At 34.0% G+C, this 17,771-nt stretch overlaps 3 protein-coding genes across 3 annotated transcripts; 2 read left to right on the forward strand and 1 right to left on the reverse strand.

The window, feature by feature from the left end:
* The first annotated feature begins 5,773 nt into the window (after positions 1 to 5,773).
* Positions 5,774 to 8,338, forward strand: LOC133853783 (uncharacterized). The gene is made up of 6 exons (XM_062289809.1): positions 5,774 to 6,014; positions 6,111 to 6,320; positions 6,439 to 6,518; positions 7,571 to 7,646; positions 7,774 to 7,899; positions 7,985 to 8,338. The coding sequence occupies exons 1-6, from the start codon at positions 5,883 to 5,885 to the stop codon at positions 8,126 to 8,128; spliced, it is 768 nt and encodes a 255-aa protein (XP_062145793.1). The 5' UTR covers positions 5,774 to 5,882; the 3' UTR covers positions 8,129 to 8,338.
* Positions 8,339 to 8,927: 589 nt separating this feature from the next.
* On the reverse strand, positions 8,928 to 11,042 carry LOC133854599 (uncharacterized). The gene is made up of 3 exons (XM_062290837.1): positions 10,573 to 11,042; positions 9,398 to 9,770; positions 8,928 to 9,245 (listed from the first exon to the last, which is right to left on the reverse strand). The coding sequence occupies exons 1-3, from the start codon at positions 10,951 to 10,953 to the stop codon at positions 9,055 to 9,057; spliced, it is 945 nt and encodes a 314-aa protein (XP_062146821.1). The 5' UTR covers positions 10,954 to 11,042; the 3' UTR covers positions 8,928 to 9,054.
* A 1,364-nt stretch (positions 11,043 to 12,406) lies between these two features.
* Positions 12,407 to 16,078, forward strand: LOC133854300 (uncharacterized). Its single transcript, XM_062290430.1, has 7 exons — positions 12,407 to 12,673; positions 13,173 to 13,319; positions 13,469 to 13,567; positions 13,825 to 14,016; positions 14,193 to 14,312; positions 14,919 to 14,990; positions 15,663 to 16,078. Exons 1-7 carry the CDS (start codon positions 12,458 to 12,460, stop codon positions 15,885 to 15,887), a joined length of 1,071 nt encoding a protein of 356 aa, XP_062146414.1. The 5' UTR covers positions 12,407 to 12,457; the 3' UTR covers positions 15,888 to 16,078.
* Positions 16,079 to 17,771: the final 1,693 nt, after the last annotated feature.

A 17,771-nucleotide genomic window follows, 5' to 3' on the forward strand; every position in this document is an offset into this window, starting at 1 on the left:
TTCATTTGAACCGGAGAGGATCCTTGTCCCTGTTTGGTGGCTTGGAGGAGAGTTAATTGACTAGGATTGGCAATAAATGCACTTTAATTGATTTGGCTTTGTTGTTGGCCCACAGAAACTGTGAAATGTTTGGCGTGCTTGTGTTCCCCGATGGTGCTTAAGCCTTAACATGGATTAGGATCGACACTTAAATTATTTGACCTCAAGTGTTGGCTCAAGTGGTAAGGGCATGAGTTTTTGTGATAATCCCATGGGTCTAAGATTCCAATTTTTTTAGGTGCAAACAATTCTTTGGGACTAGCTCGCCTGCTAAGTCAGAATATTACCTGATCCGTGTGGAAGGGGCGCCTTACACGGATCCGAGGTTTACCTGAGGGGTCGTCATTAAAATATATATATATGCTCAAATTTAAGAAAAATTGGTCAGGTGATTGTGAGAGACCACTTATGGGATCCACCTAACCAAATAAAAATGATTGTCCAATAACTTATCTGGTTAAATGGGTCTCATAAGTGGTCTCTTATAACCACTTATGAGAAGGCTATGCTCCCCTTAACATAGCTTGGTGCATTGGAGTTGTTGTCAATGTCTGTTTCCACTCATTGCCTTGACCCTTGGTTCAGACATTGGTTTGTTATCATTGCCTCAATTATCGGATCTATATTCCTAGTAATTTGTTGTTTGGATTGTTGAGTAAGCATTTATAAGGTCCATTTGTCCCAACAAATGAGCATGTTGTTCGAAACTTGTTTTGGCAGTCGGGTTTTATACTCGTATTTATTATTCAAATTGCTATCACAAAATTTCTGATGAAATCTATGTCAATTTCGGATACAATAACTTTTTGAAGAACCTTTTCATGAGAATATGCCATGCATTACTCGGCGCTACCGGTTGCCTATTATTTGTGAATACACGAAATTGAGCACCAGTAGCAATTGGTGGTCCAGGTATTGAAGCAGCCTCTACAATAAGAGCATTTATTTTGTGTCTTTTGTTTGTGTTCTTAAACCAATCTGGACTGAACGATTGACAGAGTAAAATGATCCAATGCAAAGCCCAAACAACTTGTTTCCCTCCCAATTCCTGTCTCAAATTGACCAAAAAAAAAAAAGGAACATCAAAGAGACATTGAGTGAGTTTTAGATTCCTAGTAATTTCAATGAAATCTATAAAATTTCAACTTTAGTGCGGTAAAAGATGAACTTTTCTTTAATTTACCCTATTATATGTGTAAAAATGTATGTAATTTTCAAGGATAAAATGATAAATTATAATTCAGTCTATATGATTGTCTTAAATTATAAATTGTTCACTCCGATATGAAAAATAATTCAGAGATTTTCAGGGTTGGCCAAAATAACAATTTAGTCTTTGTTGTCAAATTCTGTCAAAAAACTTAATTGATTTCGTTAGTGTGTTACGTCAGTACCAATAAAATGATGACATATGTCACTCTTACTATATATATATATATATATATATACTAAATTAAAAACTTAAAAAAAGGTAGAGGGGGTGACTGCTATAGGGAATGGCCCCCCATCCCCCAAGGAGTGGCGGGATGGGGGTAGCTGCCGGCTCATTAGCCATCCCCCTATTTTTTCTTTTCTTTCTATTTTTTTTTTAAAAAAAAAAATTAATAATTTTTAAAGTTTTATATGTTTATATTTTTTTTTAATTAAAAAAAAAATGAGTGACACGTGTCATCATTATATTGGTGATAATGTGGCACACTAATAGAATTCGTCAAGTGTTTTGACGAAATTTGACTACATAAACTAAATTATTATTTTGTCTTACTCCAAAAATCTCTGAATTATTTTATATACCACAGGAAGTTATTTCTACTTTAAGCCAACTAACTTATGACCTGTGCTATGCGCGGTATATTTATTAATTATAATTTAATTGAAAGGTTTTAAAAAGATTATGAGCAACAAATTTCCTTCCCCAATGTTGTCTATCGATTAAGTATGTAACAAAAAAAGTATTTAAACAAAAAAAAAAAAAAAAAAAAAAAAAAGATAAAAGGAAAGTTATTAAATAAATAACTGCGTAGACTAATAAAAGATTGTTATAACTGATATAAAAAATAACGATTGGAAACTCTTCTATCTCACAATCATTTTCATGAATTGAGTGTAAAATTTTCAAAAAAAAAAAAAAAACCAAAAAATGTATGCAAATGGGTAAGAGATAGTTAGAGGATGAATGCTTAACATGTCCTTATATCTTTACTCAACAGCATAAACAAAACCCAACAAAACAATATATCCATCATATCCCAACTATGATACCACTTTATTTTCACTACAAAATACTTTGTTCTCTTGAAAATTAATAATAGTATTAATATGGTTAATACTCCATGCAAAAAAAGCATAGTAAACTCTCTTGCTCACCATCATTTCTTTGAATTTACTATCAAATTTACAAAAGAACAGAACCACAAACAATAAAAAGCCCAAAATAAGAAAAATTTGAAAAATGCTAATATATATAGACAATAAGCAGCTTTTCCGTATACTTTTTCCGGTTCCGATGAAATTTATAAGTATAGGAAAAAGTCATATTAAATAGATATTTTTTCGACATAAAATAAATTACTTTTATAACAGAATTTAAAAATGAGAAGAGAAAAGTAAAAAGTGGAATCTAAAGAACAGAACCATAGAAACTAAAGACAAACAAATAGATTATTTACCATTCTCTTTGAACACGACCCCTGCAAACACATTTCCAAAACCCAATCAAAATTAAAATTAATAATAATCTAACAAAAAATTAATGGTCTTTTCCATACAATTCTTTTTTTCTTTTTCTTTTTGGTTTCAATAAATTCTTAGGTATAGGAAGAATTCCTGTTAAATAAATATTTTTTCTTTCGATCATTATTTGCATATATAACGTAAGATAAAATACTTTTAGAACAGAAGTAGTAATTAATATAAAAATTAAAACAAAAAATAGAATCCGAAGTATAGAATCACAAAAAATAAAGACAAACAAACGGATTATTTATCATTCTCTTTGAACATGACCCTGCAAACACAATTTTCAAAACCCAATCAAAATTAATACTAATAGAATAGAAATTAACTTTCTTTTCCGTAGACTTTTTTATGTTACAATGAAATTCATAGGTATAAAAAAAAGTCCTGTCAAATAGATATGATATGTTTTATTTCCACCATCTTTTGCATATATAACGTAGAAGAAACTATTTTAAATAATAATAATAATAATAATAATAATAATAATAATAATACATAAATTATAACAAAAAATAAGTACCAAAACAAAAGAAGATATGAAAATCTCTTTCTCACCATCATTTAAACTATGCCTTTAATAACATTGTCAAAGAAGTTTTTTTTTCCCCATAAAACAACTATATCCTATTTAATAGGGAAATCAATTAGAGTAGTGCCTATAACTATGACAAGTTGTTGCTTAAAAATTTGACAAGTATCTGTTAAGTTAATGGTTAGTTTAAAACACTTTGTTTCATACTTTCACTCAAACACCGCTTTCCCTCGCACTAAATCATATATATCCTTCTGAAAAACCATTGCACTTTTTAACCAATTTTCAATTAATTAATACCATGTGTTGTTTTTTTACACTGAATGTTAGTTTATTCTCCTTCCGATCAAATTCCTAAATGTCTCTTTCTCCCTTATTGATTTCTCTTTTTGTGATTTTTTTGGATTCTTTTTGTTTTGATTGTAATTTAAAGAACCAAAATTTTATATTCTCAACAATTTATAAACTAAGTTGCAAATACATTATCTTTACCACAACCTATTTCTGTTAAGGGTTAATATATATAATTCTAATCCAAACTGCAACGCATTAAGATGGTAATTCCGTGTGGATGTAATTTTTTTTTTTTTTAAAAAAAAATTTAGATTTTGTTCATCCGTTTTAATGAAGATTTTCTCTTTAATTTTATATTTATTAAAAAAAAAATTGCTTTGTATTCTTTTTGAATAGTCAAAATTATATGGTTTTTGAATCACTCTGAGCATTGCATAATATTGTGACAAGTGGCCTTTTAAAATGCAGCCAAGTGTCATTTTAAAGGTTTTTTTTATTTATTTATTATTATTATTCAAAGTGTCCTTTTAAAATTGAACCTGTGTTTAATAACATTGTAAAAGAAGTTTTTTTTTTTTTTTTTTCCTAGAAAATAACTGTATCCTATTTTTGTAGAAAATGTAGAGACAAGTGGCATCATTATATAATGTCATCCTATTTTTTAGACAAGTGGCGTTTTTATTTTGAGAAATGATATTTACACTTCTTGTGCACAACAATTACACTCACACAAGACACATTAGGGTGTGGCTCACACACTGGGCCCTACCCCAATGTAATCTTGTGTGAGTGTTTTGTTTTTTTAAACTGCTATACAGTTATTATAGGATGTCATTATATAATGATGCCACTTGTCTCAATATACAATTATTTTATAGGGAAAAAAGATTGTTTTCACTCAAAAATAGGATTCAGTTATTTTCTAGGAAAAAAAAAAAAAAAAAAAAAAAAACTTATTTTACAATGTTATTAAACACAGGTTCAATTTTAAAAGGACAGTTTGAATAAATAAAAAACCTTTAAAAGGACACTTGACTGCATTTTAGAAGATCACTTGTCACAATATTATGCAATGCTCGGAGTGATTCAAAAACCATATAATTTTGAATATTCAAAAAGAATACAAAGCAATTTTTTTTTTATAAATATAAAATTAAAGAGAAAATCTTCATTAAAACGGATGAACAAAATCTAAATTTTTTTTTTTTTTAAAAAAAAAAAAATTACATCCACACGGAATTACCATCTTAATGCGTTGCAATTTGGATTAGAATTATACATATTAACCCTTAACAGAAATAGGTTGCGGTAAAGATAATGTATTTGCAACTTAGTTTATAAATTGTTGAGAATATAAAATTTTGGTTCTTTAAATTACAACCAAAACAAAAAGAATCCAAAAAAATTACAAAGAGAAAGAGAGAGAGAAGCACCTTTAGGAATTTGACATATGATTTAGTGGGAAGGGAAGCGGTGTTTGAGTGAAAGTGTGAAACAAAGTGTTTTAAACTCACCGTTAACTTAACGGATACTTGTCAAATTTTTAAGCAGCCACTTGTCATAATTATAGGCACTACTCTAATTGATTCCCCTATAAAATAGGATATAGTTATTTCCTAGGAAAAAAAAACTTAAAAGGACACGTAACTGCATTTTAAAATGCCACTTGTCACAATATTATGCAATATATATATATATATATATAAAGAGAGAGAGAGAGAGAGAGAGTAATTTTTTTAATTATCCCTAATTTTATACATCATTTTAGAATATATATATAAAACTCACATGTTTTGAACATATGTTAATTTAATAAACTAAATTAAAATATATATATATAAGTTTTTTCAAATTAATTTGAAGAAAAACTTTATTCATATGGAACTCATGTGCCTAAATTACTAGCACATGTGGAAATGTGGAATAGTCCATATGAAATCTAAAGTGCTCGAATAAATGGCACAGGTTACAGTTTCATATTTCTAATTATGTTGGATGAATAAAATTAAGATTATATTTGATTAAATTATATAAATAAAACAATAAATATTATATTTCCTTAAATCATATGTGAAGATGATAAAACTTAAATTGTTAAATTAAAAAAAATATATTTAACAATATTTACCATATTTAAATATGATTTAAATTGTTAAATCAAAATTTCATCCCAAAGTCTACGATTTGTCACCTTTCCCAAAGCGCGAGAGACTGGAAGCTCCATACCCAAAACCCCTCTCTCGCACTCTCTCTGCGCTCGTTACATGCTTGGCGAGCCATGACCCCTCTCACTCTCACTTCATTATCTTCATCCACTCGTCTCGATCTCAATCCTCCTCTCTTCCCACAACCACCGCCGCCCACTACTTTCCTCTCTTCGCTCTCCACCCTTAAACCCCAGTCCAAAAAGGTGAAACCCATAGTCTCGCTTGTATGAAGTATTTCTCGGTAACCAAACAAAGGCTGTGTTAATTGTTCTTTTGGTTTTCTTTTGTTAATTAAACAGAAGAAGAAGATTCGGAACAGAACATGTAGAGCGGAGTTCGCCCACGACGCACCAGTCGCAGCCGCAATCGGTGCTTGTATGCTCAGCTCGCTGGTTTTGCCGGTCACCGGTAAAGCTCCGGACAGTGATGGTGATTCAGGTTTTGATTTGGCTGATACGAGGTTCTCAGTTATGGGGATCATTAGCTTTATCCCTTACTTCAATTGGCTGGTAAAAATCTTTTATTTTTTCTTTGTTTCTTTCACTTTGATTCTCTAACTATTAAAGTTTCTTGGAATTTTTGTTTTTTATTTTTAAAATTTGGGTTTTTTTTCCTTTGGATAATTAGAGTTGGGTGTTTGCGTGGCTTGATAGTGGGGAAAGGCGTTATGCGGTGTATGCAGTGGTATACTTGGCTCCATACCTAAGGTTTTATTCTAATGTCTTTTAAAGCTTTTCTTGTGTACCTAGAAGCTCAATTTTAGTCTTTGACATGAACATGATTTGCATGGACTTCATGTAGAACAAAGTTTCATTTGGTATTATTAATTCTGCCAATAATTGAATATGGAGATGATTCATTTCATGGTCTAGATTAGAAGGATTCAATGGTGTATATGTTACACTATGATACATATCTTACCATGTCATTTAAAATTTTAAATAATATAACACCATGTCTGTTAGATGATGATGAGGTCTTAATATGTACACCATCTTAACACAAATCTTTCTTTCTTTCTTTTTTTGTCACCCTTTCACTCTTGTAATTATTATCAAATGTGGAATTTAACCTAACCACTCACACTCACACGTGTATACTCCATCTCAATCATCATCCAACAGTACTGGTGTTCCTATATTCTGGTATTTTGTTCTCTGCCGAAATACGTGGAATCTTTTCTGGATTTTGCTGGTCTTTCTACTCTCCAAAAGCTTAAGTGTTAAACGTGGTGTGATTGTTTGTTGATGGACCTAATAGAATGTGTACTTCACATTCAAAACTATTGTCTTCTTTCATGTGATAGATCATTATTGTCAATGGTCACTATGCTTGCCTGTTGGTGCATTGGCTCTCCCTTCCACCTGGTTTAATGAACCATGTAATATTTTTTAAACTCTATGCTTCACGGTAATATCTTATCAGACAAATGGTTCTGCTTCCTTGTTTTGTAGTTTATGAAATGTCATGTGGATTTTGAGCATGCTTTCCTTATAATAGCTACAGTTTTCTTCTGATCAGCAGTGAAATACTTCGGAGGTTTCTACTCTAATGCTGGTTTCATGGCCAGCATTCATAATTGCCTTGAACATGGTTACTTTATGCTTGTAAGCTAAAGATATGCAATTTAATGTTTTAGAATGTCTGATATGCCTGATTACCTGATATTTTTAATGCTTTTATGGTGGCGTGTAATCTTAACTGCGATTTGGGGCCATGAGATTAAATACATGATTCTTTTGATCTCCTAATGTATTAGGTCAAACTTGTCACTGTCGCCTGAGGAGAGCTGGCTGCCTATTGCTAGCATTGTATTATGCATAATTCACATTCAGGTAAAACTTCATCAAGTTTTGGTGAGCAGTTATTCTATGAAGGCTCTTGACCAATGGTTTAGAGTTCATCATGATGGAAGCCCCTGAATGGTCATATATCCATATTTTTGTGATTTGGACTTTTCAGCTGGAAGGAAGCATAAAAAATGGAGATATTCAGGGCTTTCAATTATTTAGCAAGGCTGCAAATCACCTTTCATCAATGGCTAGAAGGAAAGACCATTCAAAGGGGCATGAAGGAATTTCTAAGGAGGTATTGACTACTGAACCACGTTTTCTAGAATATGGAGGATAGATTTTCTATTCTTGTCTGACATAGGCTAAATTCTGATATGAAGGGGAGGAAAGCAGAGAACATTAATTTGCCATCTGCTGAAGAACAATCAAGAAATGAGATTCGGAGACGGGGAGTTCCCAAAAAACCATCAGGAGATCGTGAACCCTCAAACGAAGATTGGAAAGATGATGAGAGAAATCACTAGCAAGACAGCAACTAAGCATTTGATATGAATTTTGATTGACGATAATGCAGGCTTAGAGAGAGAGGCTTCCATGACTGATTCCTTCTATTAGATAACCCGAGTATGGTTAAAAGCGCCAGTTTCACCCCCGGATTGCATTTTTGTTGTCTACATCTTCATTGTTTATTAACTGAAATGATTTCTATATTTCGATATTTTGCTGCAGTAACATTTTACTGGTTGAATTTCGAAGCAAACATTCTACAAAATAGGATGAATGTGATACTGACAGGTCTTGATGACAGCTTCTTGCTTACTATTGGGAGAAAATATTCTGGTAACAGACTGTATGATCAAATCAGGCCTAGAGGTTCTGGGTGACTCTAATTGACTCTGTTAGAAGCTCCATGGATTGGGCAGAGAGCCCCTATCCCTTTGTATGGTATCCGTTGCCAAACGCTTGAAGTGGATTCCAACCCAAGATTTATTCTCATCCTTCATTCAAACAGTAACATTGACCAAATGAATGGTTACGCCGCAGCCAAAAATCACCAGCTGTGGCCTACACCGCCCAATGTGATTACTCCCAGTTTTCCAATGTAGCAAGATCCGATGTGATTCAACTAGCTTCAGATTCTAGGTTTGAGTTTAAACATAGACGTGTGTACAATCAAGACCACGATTTCAATGAATACTGAATGAGTAACACATTTCCGAAGACATAAATGTAAGCATATGAATAATGCTACTTTTTATCTCATTTTATACCGATTGATGTCATGTGTTTTAAATGGCTCTTCATGTCGGTCACTTTAAAAAAAACAAAATAAAAGTTACTTAAAATACGCTACGGCTGCTCTTAGCATATATATTACACATTTTAGCTTGAAGTAGGATATGGAAATGTATTATCACCTTGAAAATATGCCATTTAGTATATGTGGACATCACCTTGAAGTTGGTCTTTTGATAGGAAAAGGACTAAGTAGCCTCGACTTAAAACAATAATCTAGACCAGCAGCAGCAAAAGCAAAAAGAAGAAGATTCTCAGACACGTACACAGCTCCATCAAAAGCATGTGACAAGAAGCTTCCAGTATTTAGTTCCAGAGGTGGTCCACTTGCCAGCATGGAAAGACCTGCATTCATTTTTCATATCAGAACCTGAAAGTACCGAAGTTTTCCCAAATCATAGAATTTCAGTAGAGTAATGCTATTTAGTACACTGTTAAACAACTTGAAATTGTGGCAGTGAAAATCAGGCCATTGAATCAGCATTTGTATTTCATACCTTTAACAAAGCCAAAAGCTGCAGATGTCCCTGTCTTCAGCTGAACATTATCCAAGTCTCTTCTTGTTGTATATCGAAATGTAACTCCAAACAGGGCACAGCTGACAAAGTTAATTGCTACAGGAAGTATGAGTTGAGAACTGCTTGTCACCTGAGTGAAGGAGATGGGCAGCCCTGCAAGGGTGCCAACAAGGGCAGAAATTAAAGCTGCTTTTATGGATTCCAATCTCTCCTCATTTCTGTCAATTTCTTTGCTCTCTTTCTCCACAAAAGCATCTCCATCTTCAATTCCATCCACATTTTGTGTTAGAGAGCGCTTTGCTTCTTCAACCATTTCTCCTGCTTCTAATATTTCCCTCTGACATTCTGCAATCTTAATGTGCACGGCATTGAACATCATTAGCAACAAGAAGTATCTCAACAACTCAACTCAAGGAATCAAACAAAGAGCTGTCAAAGAATCAAGGTAGTCTGTTGGGTTGAAATTTGCTGCAGTCCCTACACTCGCTTCGGTTGCTTGAAGACGCAAATCCCCCACAATAGGGAATGTATGTGCTAGTGATGATAAAGCAAGATCAAATTGTTTCAGAACTATCTATTTACGATAATCTTTTGGGAACAAGGTTCAAAATTGGTCCATCTTCACTCCACAGTAAATTGCACTACCATGAAAAAACTATATAGGCAGTGATTGGATGATACAGGAGTCCTGATTCTTCAAAGCATGACATTAGAGTGAAAACCCTCTTCTAAACCCTAATCTAAATATACAAGCAAACTCAGACCACTTCCCATAACTTTCACTATCAATCATGTAGATTTTAGTTCTATTACAACTAAACAATCCCCATAATTTCCAATACAATAAATTTCAACACATAACCACAACTTATTCCAGAAAATTAACTAATAGAATTGAGTAAACTTAATTAATATTCTAAACGCTCCTACGATACAATGTTAAATCACTACTTATTTCAAAAGTTTAAGCAGATAAGAATGGGTGAATCTAATCATTCGAATAATATACAACAAATTGTCTAAATTTATATTGCCCACATAATGAAAATCATCCAAAATCTCTAATTCTTACTCATTAGTCATTACTTCAACATAATGAAATCATAGCATGTCCTCAAAATGAAGCATAAGCATAATTGGATTATATGACAGACCTCGGAAGCTCTGCTCTCAAGCTGGTTAACGTATTCCCTCATCAGCTTCGCCTCAAGTTCTTGTTTCTCAATCTCCGCAAGCTCTCTCTTGGCCATCTCCACCCTCTGCGACGCCTTCTCCAACCCATCAAGCAAACCCCTGTTCTCCTCTCTGTTCAGCAGCTCCTGTACTCGCTCGTCCACCATACCCGCCAGTGCATCCTTCAGATTACCACTCTCCTCCGAGCTGTTGCATTTCACGATTACGACCCGAGACCTTGAAGAAGAAGAAGAAGAAGAAGCTCTGGGGAAGATGGGTGATGTGATGGAAAACTTTCTTGCAGAGAAGACAGTGTTGGGGTTTGGAGAAGGAATCAAAGTGGGTTTGATTGTGGTGGGCATGGCGTTCTTCAAACAGCTTTGCTTATCCTCCTTTTTTCACGTTTCAAAGACACAACGAACACAAATTTTGAGGTTTTATTACTGCTTTATCTAAACGATTTATGTTCTTTCATTTCGCTTTGAATAATATAGACGGGTGTCGTTTTGCCGTGGGTACCAACGACAAGAATTGAGATTTCTAACATTTTTTTTTTTTTGAAAAGAATTATCAATTTCATAAATCACCTAAGAAAAACTTGCTCAGTATATACAATGTTTTGGATTGAAGAAGTGCATTCCCCAATCCAAACCAAATCCAAAGAATACGATAAAGCGACTTTTACCAACAAATGAGCAACTTGATTAGCATCTTGACGTATATGGCGAACTTCAACCAATGATATTGCTCTCAAACGATTAGATATAATTTTATTGTTCAGGTTAGATGTAATTTTCATTATAAATGTGAGAGAGCTACATGGGTGTTTTCGCCATCCTCCATAATACATGATAGGGATGAGTCAGATGACGATTATGAAGGCAGAAGGATATGATTTCAATGGTGATAAAGAGACGGTATAGGAGCAAAAGAAGAAACAGTAATTGGCATGGAGGTGAAGCAATTAGATTGAAAATGAGATGCAAAATTTTTTAGATGACATGATAATTTTTGGACCATTCATTTTTAATGTACAGTCTAGATTATAGTTATTGCACCCGGTTTAATACTCTAATCATTATTTTTAGTGGAATGGATTAAACGTGTGCTAATCAAATTAAATAATATATAATTACAGTGTCTCAATAGTAACTATTCCTCTTGGTTATTAGGCAAATATGGTTTAACACTCTCCATAATGACAATTGAAGTAAGATCCAATTTCATAAGAGTGTATGACTTTAGAGACATCCTTTTGAGATTTTGAAGTGAGACAGATTGTACCTTTTCGAATTGAATTATAAAGGTGTAAAATAAACAAAGACAGTTTTCTTTTTTAAATTGGGTTAGTGAAATTTTTAACAATTTAATATATTAAATTAACATAGATTCAAAATGTATGTGATTTTTAAATGTATGCACTTCTTTGCCTGTGATTTAAAACATAAATTTTTATTTTTTATTTTTTCAACTCATAATATTTTAAAAAAATACATTCAAATTATACATTTTATATGATTTAATATGCAAAATTGCCGTGTAAAAGCATTCTAAAATTAAATCATGTAAATGAATTAGTCCTTTCAATATAGGGAAAGTATAAAATCTCAATAATTATTTAACTAAAAATAAATGTTTTAAAATTTTAAGAAAAAATAAGAGAAAAAAGTTGGGGGTTTTATTTTTGTAAGTAAAAAATAAAAAATAAAAAATAAAAAAAACCCCCAACTTTTTTCGCTTGTTTTTTCCTAAAATTTTAAAGCATTTATTTTTTTAGTTAAATAATTATTTAGATTGGGGGTTTTATTGGTCAAAAGTTCAAAACAGAGGTGGACGACGCCTATTCAAAGGGCTCTCATCAAAGGCATGCTCGCGCTAACCCGAGGATTTAACCAGAGGCTTTTCACCTTCCACAAGCACCTGACTCGTCCTCTCATGGCCACCAACGCTCCCCTGAAACCCCTGAAGCGCGTGGGCACCCACAACGGGAGCTTCCACTGCGACGAGGCCCTTGGCTGCTTCATGATTCGCCTCACCGATAAGTTTTCCAACGCCGAGATCGTTCGCACCCGCGACGCCCAGGTTTGTTTCCCGAAATGTTTTCCTGTTTGGTTTCCGAGAAAACGGTGGGAAAAGAAAGGCGAATAGAAAGAAAAAGTTGGAGACTTTTTGCAGAAGGGTGTTTGTTAAATCTGCTGCTCTTGGATTTTCATAAATTTCATTAGCTTAATGGGTTCTCAGTCAGTAACTAAGGGAGCGTCTGTTTGGTTAAAGAAATGCAAATGGAAGTAGAAGTTGGAATCTTTTTGTAGGGGGATGTTGCTTAATCTGCTGTTCTGTCATTTTTATAAATTTCATTAGCTTAATGGGGTTCTCAATCAGTAACTAAATGGGGCTTCATTTTGTTCGAATATTTCTGAAGAATTGTTGGGTTGAATTGGTTTATGTAGAATTAGATGTTTTTGTAGTTAAGACTCTCTTAGGGACTGAAATGGAGGTTTTATTTCGAGTGTTCTTGACAGACTATGAGAATGTAATTTTTTTTTTTTTAAAAAAAAAATGTTGGTTTTGAGGTTTGCAGGTGTTGGAGGGTCTCGATGCTGTTCTTGATGTTGGGGGCGTGTATGATCCAACTCGGGACCGGTATGATCATCACCAGAAAGGGTTTGAAGAGGTTTTTGGGCACTGCTTCTCCACTAAGCTCAGTAGTGCCGGTCTTGTCTACAAGGTAATCACTCTGTTCAAAAGCGCATATGTATGGTTTACATTTGACAAATGAATGCATCTAACACAGCTTGGTTTAGTGTTATTTGACTAATAATTTGGTCGCATTTTTTTTTTTTAGTTTTACATTTATTTTTTGTTGTTGGTATTTAGCATTTTGGAAAGGAGATAATAGCTAAGGAGCTTCAAGTTGATGAGCAGCACCCGGATGTGCATCGCTTATTTTTGGCTGTGTACAAGAGCTTCATGGAGGTACTAATTTCTACACATTTGTGGTATTGCTGTGCATTTATGAGATAAGGTTATTTCCAATATAGTTTTTTGTTTCATCCTCAGTAGCTTAAATAAAGATTTCCATTGGATTCTTTGAACGGCTTATAAAACCGCCTAATATTTTTGGAAATATCACTAATGTACTCATCTGCAGACGGCTTCAATTGTGTTGAATTCTTGTAGGTCCTAACCGGTGGTTAATGAGATTTCAGTAAATTTTTTATCTATGCTTGCAGGCAATTGATGCTGTTGACAATGGGATAAATCGGTATGATACTGACAAGCCTCCGAGATATGTGAATAATACGCACTTGTCTTCAAGAGTTGGAAGATTAAATTTGGATTGGATAGATCCTGATCAATCACCTGAGAAAGAGAATGAGGCCTTTCAAAGAGCGATGGCTCTGACTGGCAGTGAGTTTTTAGATGTGAGCATCTCACATGGTTGATGGATGTTTATGAATTTGTTTTTTGATCATTAACTTATTTACTTTGCCAGACACCTGCAAGGGTATGAGGATTCAAAGGGGTCATAGTTGTTTGTTGTTATTATTTTTGTGCATGTGTCTATGCATACAATATAAAAACCTTTTTCAACTTTCAGAGTGTTCGGTTTCATGCAAAATCGTGGTTACCAGCACGGTCAATTGTAATGGAGTGTCTTGCAGCAAGACGGGATATTGATCCTAGTGGAGAAATTATGGTTTTAACGACATTTTGTCCTGTAAGTTGGCAATGCTTATCTCCCACTTGGCCTATGGAATGCTGTTTAGTCTAAAGCTACTTCATATCCATATTCAATGCTATCTGTCAGATGTTCATTCATTTGATCTTTCAAATGCTCCAATTCTGTTGTTTTCTTCTCCATTATAGGTTTGAATTTCTCTATTCTCTGTATTCCGTGTCATATTTTTATCTGGTAATGGTAGAGAAATTTAATAACTACTGCAATTTAATTGCTTTTGATTTTTATTGAATGAAAGCATGCCGTTTAGGATATGGGCTTCTATATTGAGGCAAACCATATCTACGTCAAGTGGAATGCTAGACATCCAAATACTTTTTTTCAGAATTTGGTTCCAACCTGATGTGTCACATAGGATTATAACATATCAAGTTGGAACTAAATTCTGGAAAAAAGTGTTGGGATGTCAAGCATTTTGCCTATGGCAATTATGTACTCGTCCAGAATATGTACTATGATTTTTTTATTTTTTTAAAAGCATGCTGCGCTTGGGATATCAACTACTATGTTATGGCAAACTGTAATGTCTATATCAATGATATACTTGATGTTTTGGATGTGTTAATGTGATTTTTCACCATACAGTGGAAGCTTCACTTATTTGAGCTTGAGGAGGAGATGAAGATTGACCCTCCCATCAAATATGTTCTTTATCAGGTAGTTATATATATCTTCTCCATTTTTTATTCTTCAGACGGATGCGATGTATTTTGCATAAGTAGATCAGGTAGCATGATAATTTTTCATATAATTTTTCTTCTCCATGTAAAATATGGAGCTTCAAGCTTTGAAAAGAGAGAGAGGAACTCTTTTATTCTTCCAAAGGAAATAAATTATCTATCATGAGAATATATGCATGTGAATAGAGTTTGGGAAATTTGTTTGCTTGTTAGTGTTTTAGCGCTTTTCTACACGTTACTCTTGATCTTAGCCAAAAAGCCTAGAAATGTATTTCCAGCGCTCTTCGGTCAAGAGGACAACTTTTGTCGAGTTTCCTGGTCCTTTGGTCCTATGTGTTAAGAAAGAAATGCAATTAGCTTTAAACGAAAGGTTGCTATGATAAGTTCTAAGCATACCCTGTTCAATATGGACTTAATTCTCAGTTGTGCAATGATGAGAGAGAGAGAGGCAATGATATTTTGGCCGTTTTGTCTCCTGTTGTTCTACTTAAATGACTGCATATCACAAGGACATCAGATTTTTCTCACCAACCCTTTTTATACTTTGAACATCTTGTTTACCAAGCTCATTTTAAGTTTCCCATATATCTCCTAATGGCATATATTTTTCCGAGAGTTCTGAATATACCTATTGCAACACAATGTCCAGGATGACAGGAGCAAATCTTGGAGAGTGCAGGCGGTGGCAGTAGCTCCTGATAGATTTGAGAGCAGAAAGCCTCTCCCTGCTCAATGGCGTGGTCTCCGGGATGAAGAACTCTCGAGGAAGGCAGGTATTCCTGGTTGTGTTTTTGTCCATATGAGTGGGTTTATTGGTGGAAATCAAAGCTATGAGGGTGCTCTGGCCATGGCAAAAGCTGCTTTGAAGCTCTAACCGAAGAAGAGCAAATTGTATCAGCATTTTAGCAGGATCTACCAATTTGCTTATGACTGTTTCCTTTTTATGTGCCGTGGGCACCAATTTTATAGTCCCAAGTGTTCTCTCAGATCTTGTTTTTGATTGCATTCCTCCCCATATATGACTCTCTATTTAGTGTTTGGAAGAATATATTTTGCATTTAGACATATCTTTGATTCCTTTGGTCCTTGTGATCAACTCTTTTCTTTATCAAGTATTATTTTCTGTCATTCTTCTTGAACTCTTTTTACTGTGACTGTAAAATGGCAACGGTAGTAAAATCCCAATAGAGAGGTTTCATACTTTCATTCTTTTTTTTTGAGAAACATACTTTCATTCACTTCAGTGCTCATCATCAGCATCATCGCAGCCGTCTATCAAACCCATCTTAAACCTCTTCACACCCTCCACAGTAGGGATGTTCAAACGATGCGGTTATAATCGCTTATAACCGCTAACCGGTTTTAAAAGCGGTTATAGGGTTTGGGAAAAACGGTTAATAACCGCTAACCGCTTTTATATATATATATATATATATATATATATATATATATATATATATAAATTAAAAAGTAAAAAACCTGAAGGGCGTCCGGCGTCGTTTTGGGCATTGCTGAATGCCCAAAACGACGCCGTTTTTTTACAACATATATAACCATCTTTTACTCTTTTAGGTTTAGGGTTTAATCCTTTTTTTCCTCACCTCTCTCTACCGGCTGCCGCTCGCCCACGAGTCACGACGCCAAGCCTCTGCCTCTCATCTCCCTTCCACTCTCCACGACGCCCAGCCTCTACCTCTTCACCCATCTCGTCTTCGCCGCCGCCGCTTGTCTCTGCCGTTGCTACACTGTAAGCTTCTCCACTTTTTCTCAATTTCTCTCGCTTTCTCACGCTTTTGTCTCGGCATTTTTAGGGTGTGTTGTGTACTGTGTGAGTGTGTGGGATTTTGATTTAGGTTGTGTCATTGGGATTTTGATTTAGGGCATTTGTTTGTTTTAGGGATTCATTTTAGGGATTCGGTTTTTTATTTTGGGTTGATTTTAAACTTTGTGATGGCTACTGGTATATACTATATATTGTATAATGTTCTAAATATCTGGTTGTTCTCTGTTTACTGGATGTTGGAATTATTTCTTCATTTTAGGATTTCGATTTTTCATTTTGGGTTGAATAAGAAATACACCATGTTCTGTAAATCGTGAAAACTGCAACATTTGAGGATTGACTGTGTTTTTCCTGCCACTTTTAGGGGTAGAAACAGAATTTTTTTTTAACAATTATATTTGTATCTTACAATTAATAACACTGATATCATTGATAATTTGATGAGGTTAACTTGCTGGCGTATTAGAAAGTATTAATTTTTTTTCTTTGAAAAAATTAAATCTGTACAAAAACCGGCCCAAAACCGGTGTAAACTTGGCCCAAAACACTTTAAACCCGGCCCAAAATCGGAATTCAAAAGCGGTTTTAAAACCGCCGGTTATTAAGGTAATAACCGCTAACCGACAGTTATAAAAATAACCGCCTCCGCCTATGCGGTTAGCAGTTGGTAAAAAAAAAAAAATAACCGCTTGGCGGTTAGCGATTAGCGGTTTTAGCCAATAACCGTCGGTTATAACCGCTTGAACACCCCTTTTCCACAGCATCGTTTGCTAACGGTTTGGAAAAACACACTTTTCTTAAAAATAATTAATATACAATTTAAAACACAAAACAGGTCTCAAATAAATTATAAAAGGAGAAGATTTCGTCCATAAAGCGGAACAGAGTGTGGTGAAAGGCATTTTTTTGTTCCAGATTGGATTAAAGTAAATTTTTTTAATTTAGGTTATTAAATTACATTTATTCTTAGAATAT

The sequence above is a fragment of the Alnus glutinosa genome, chromosome 13 (assembly GCF_958979055.1).
Source record: "Alnus glutinosa chromosome 13, dhAlnGlut1.1, whole genome shotgun sequence".
Lineage (NCBI taxonomy): Eukaryota > Viridiplantae > Streptophyta > Magnoliopsida > Fagales > Betulaceae > Alnus > Alnus glutinosa.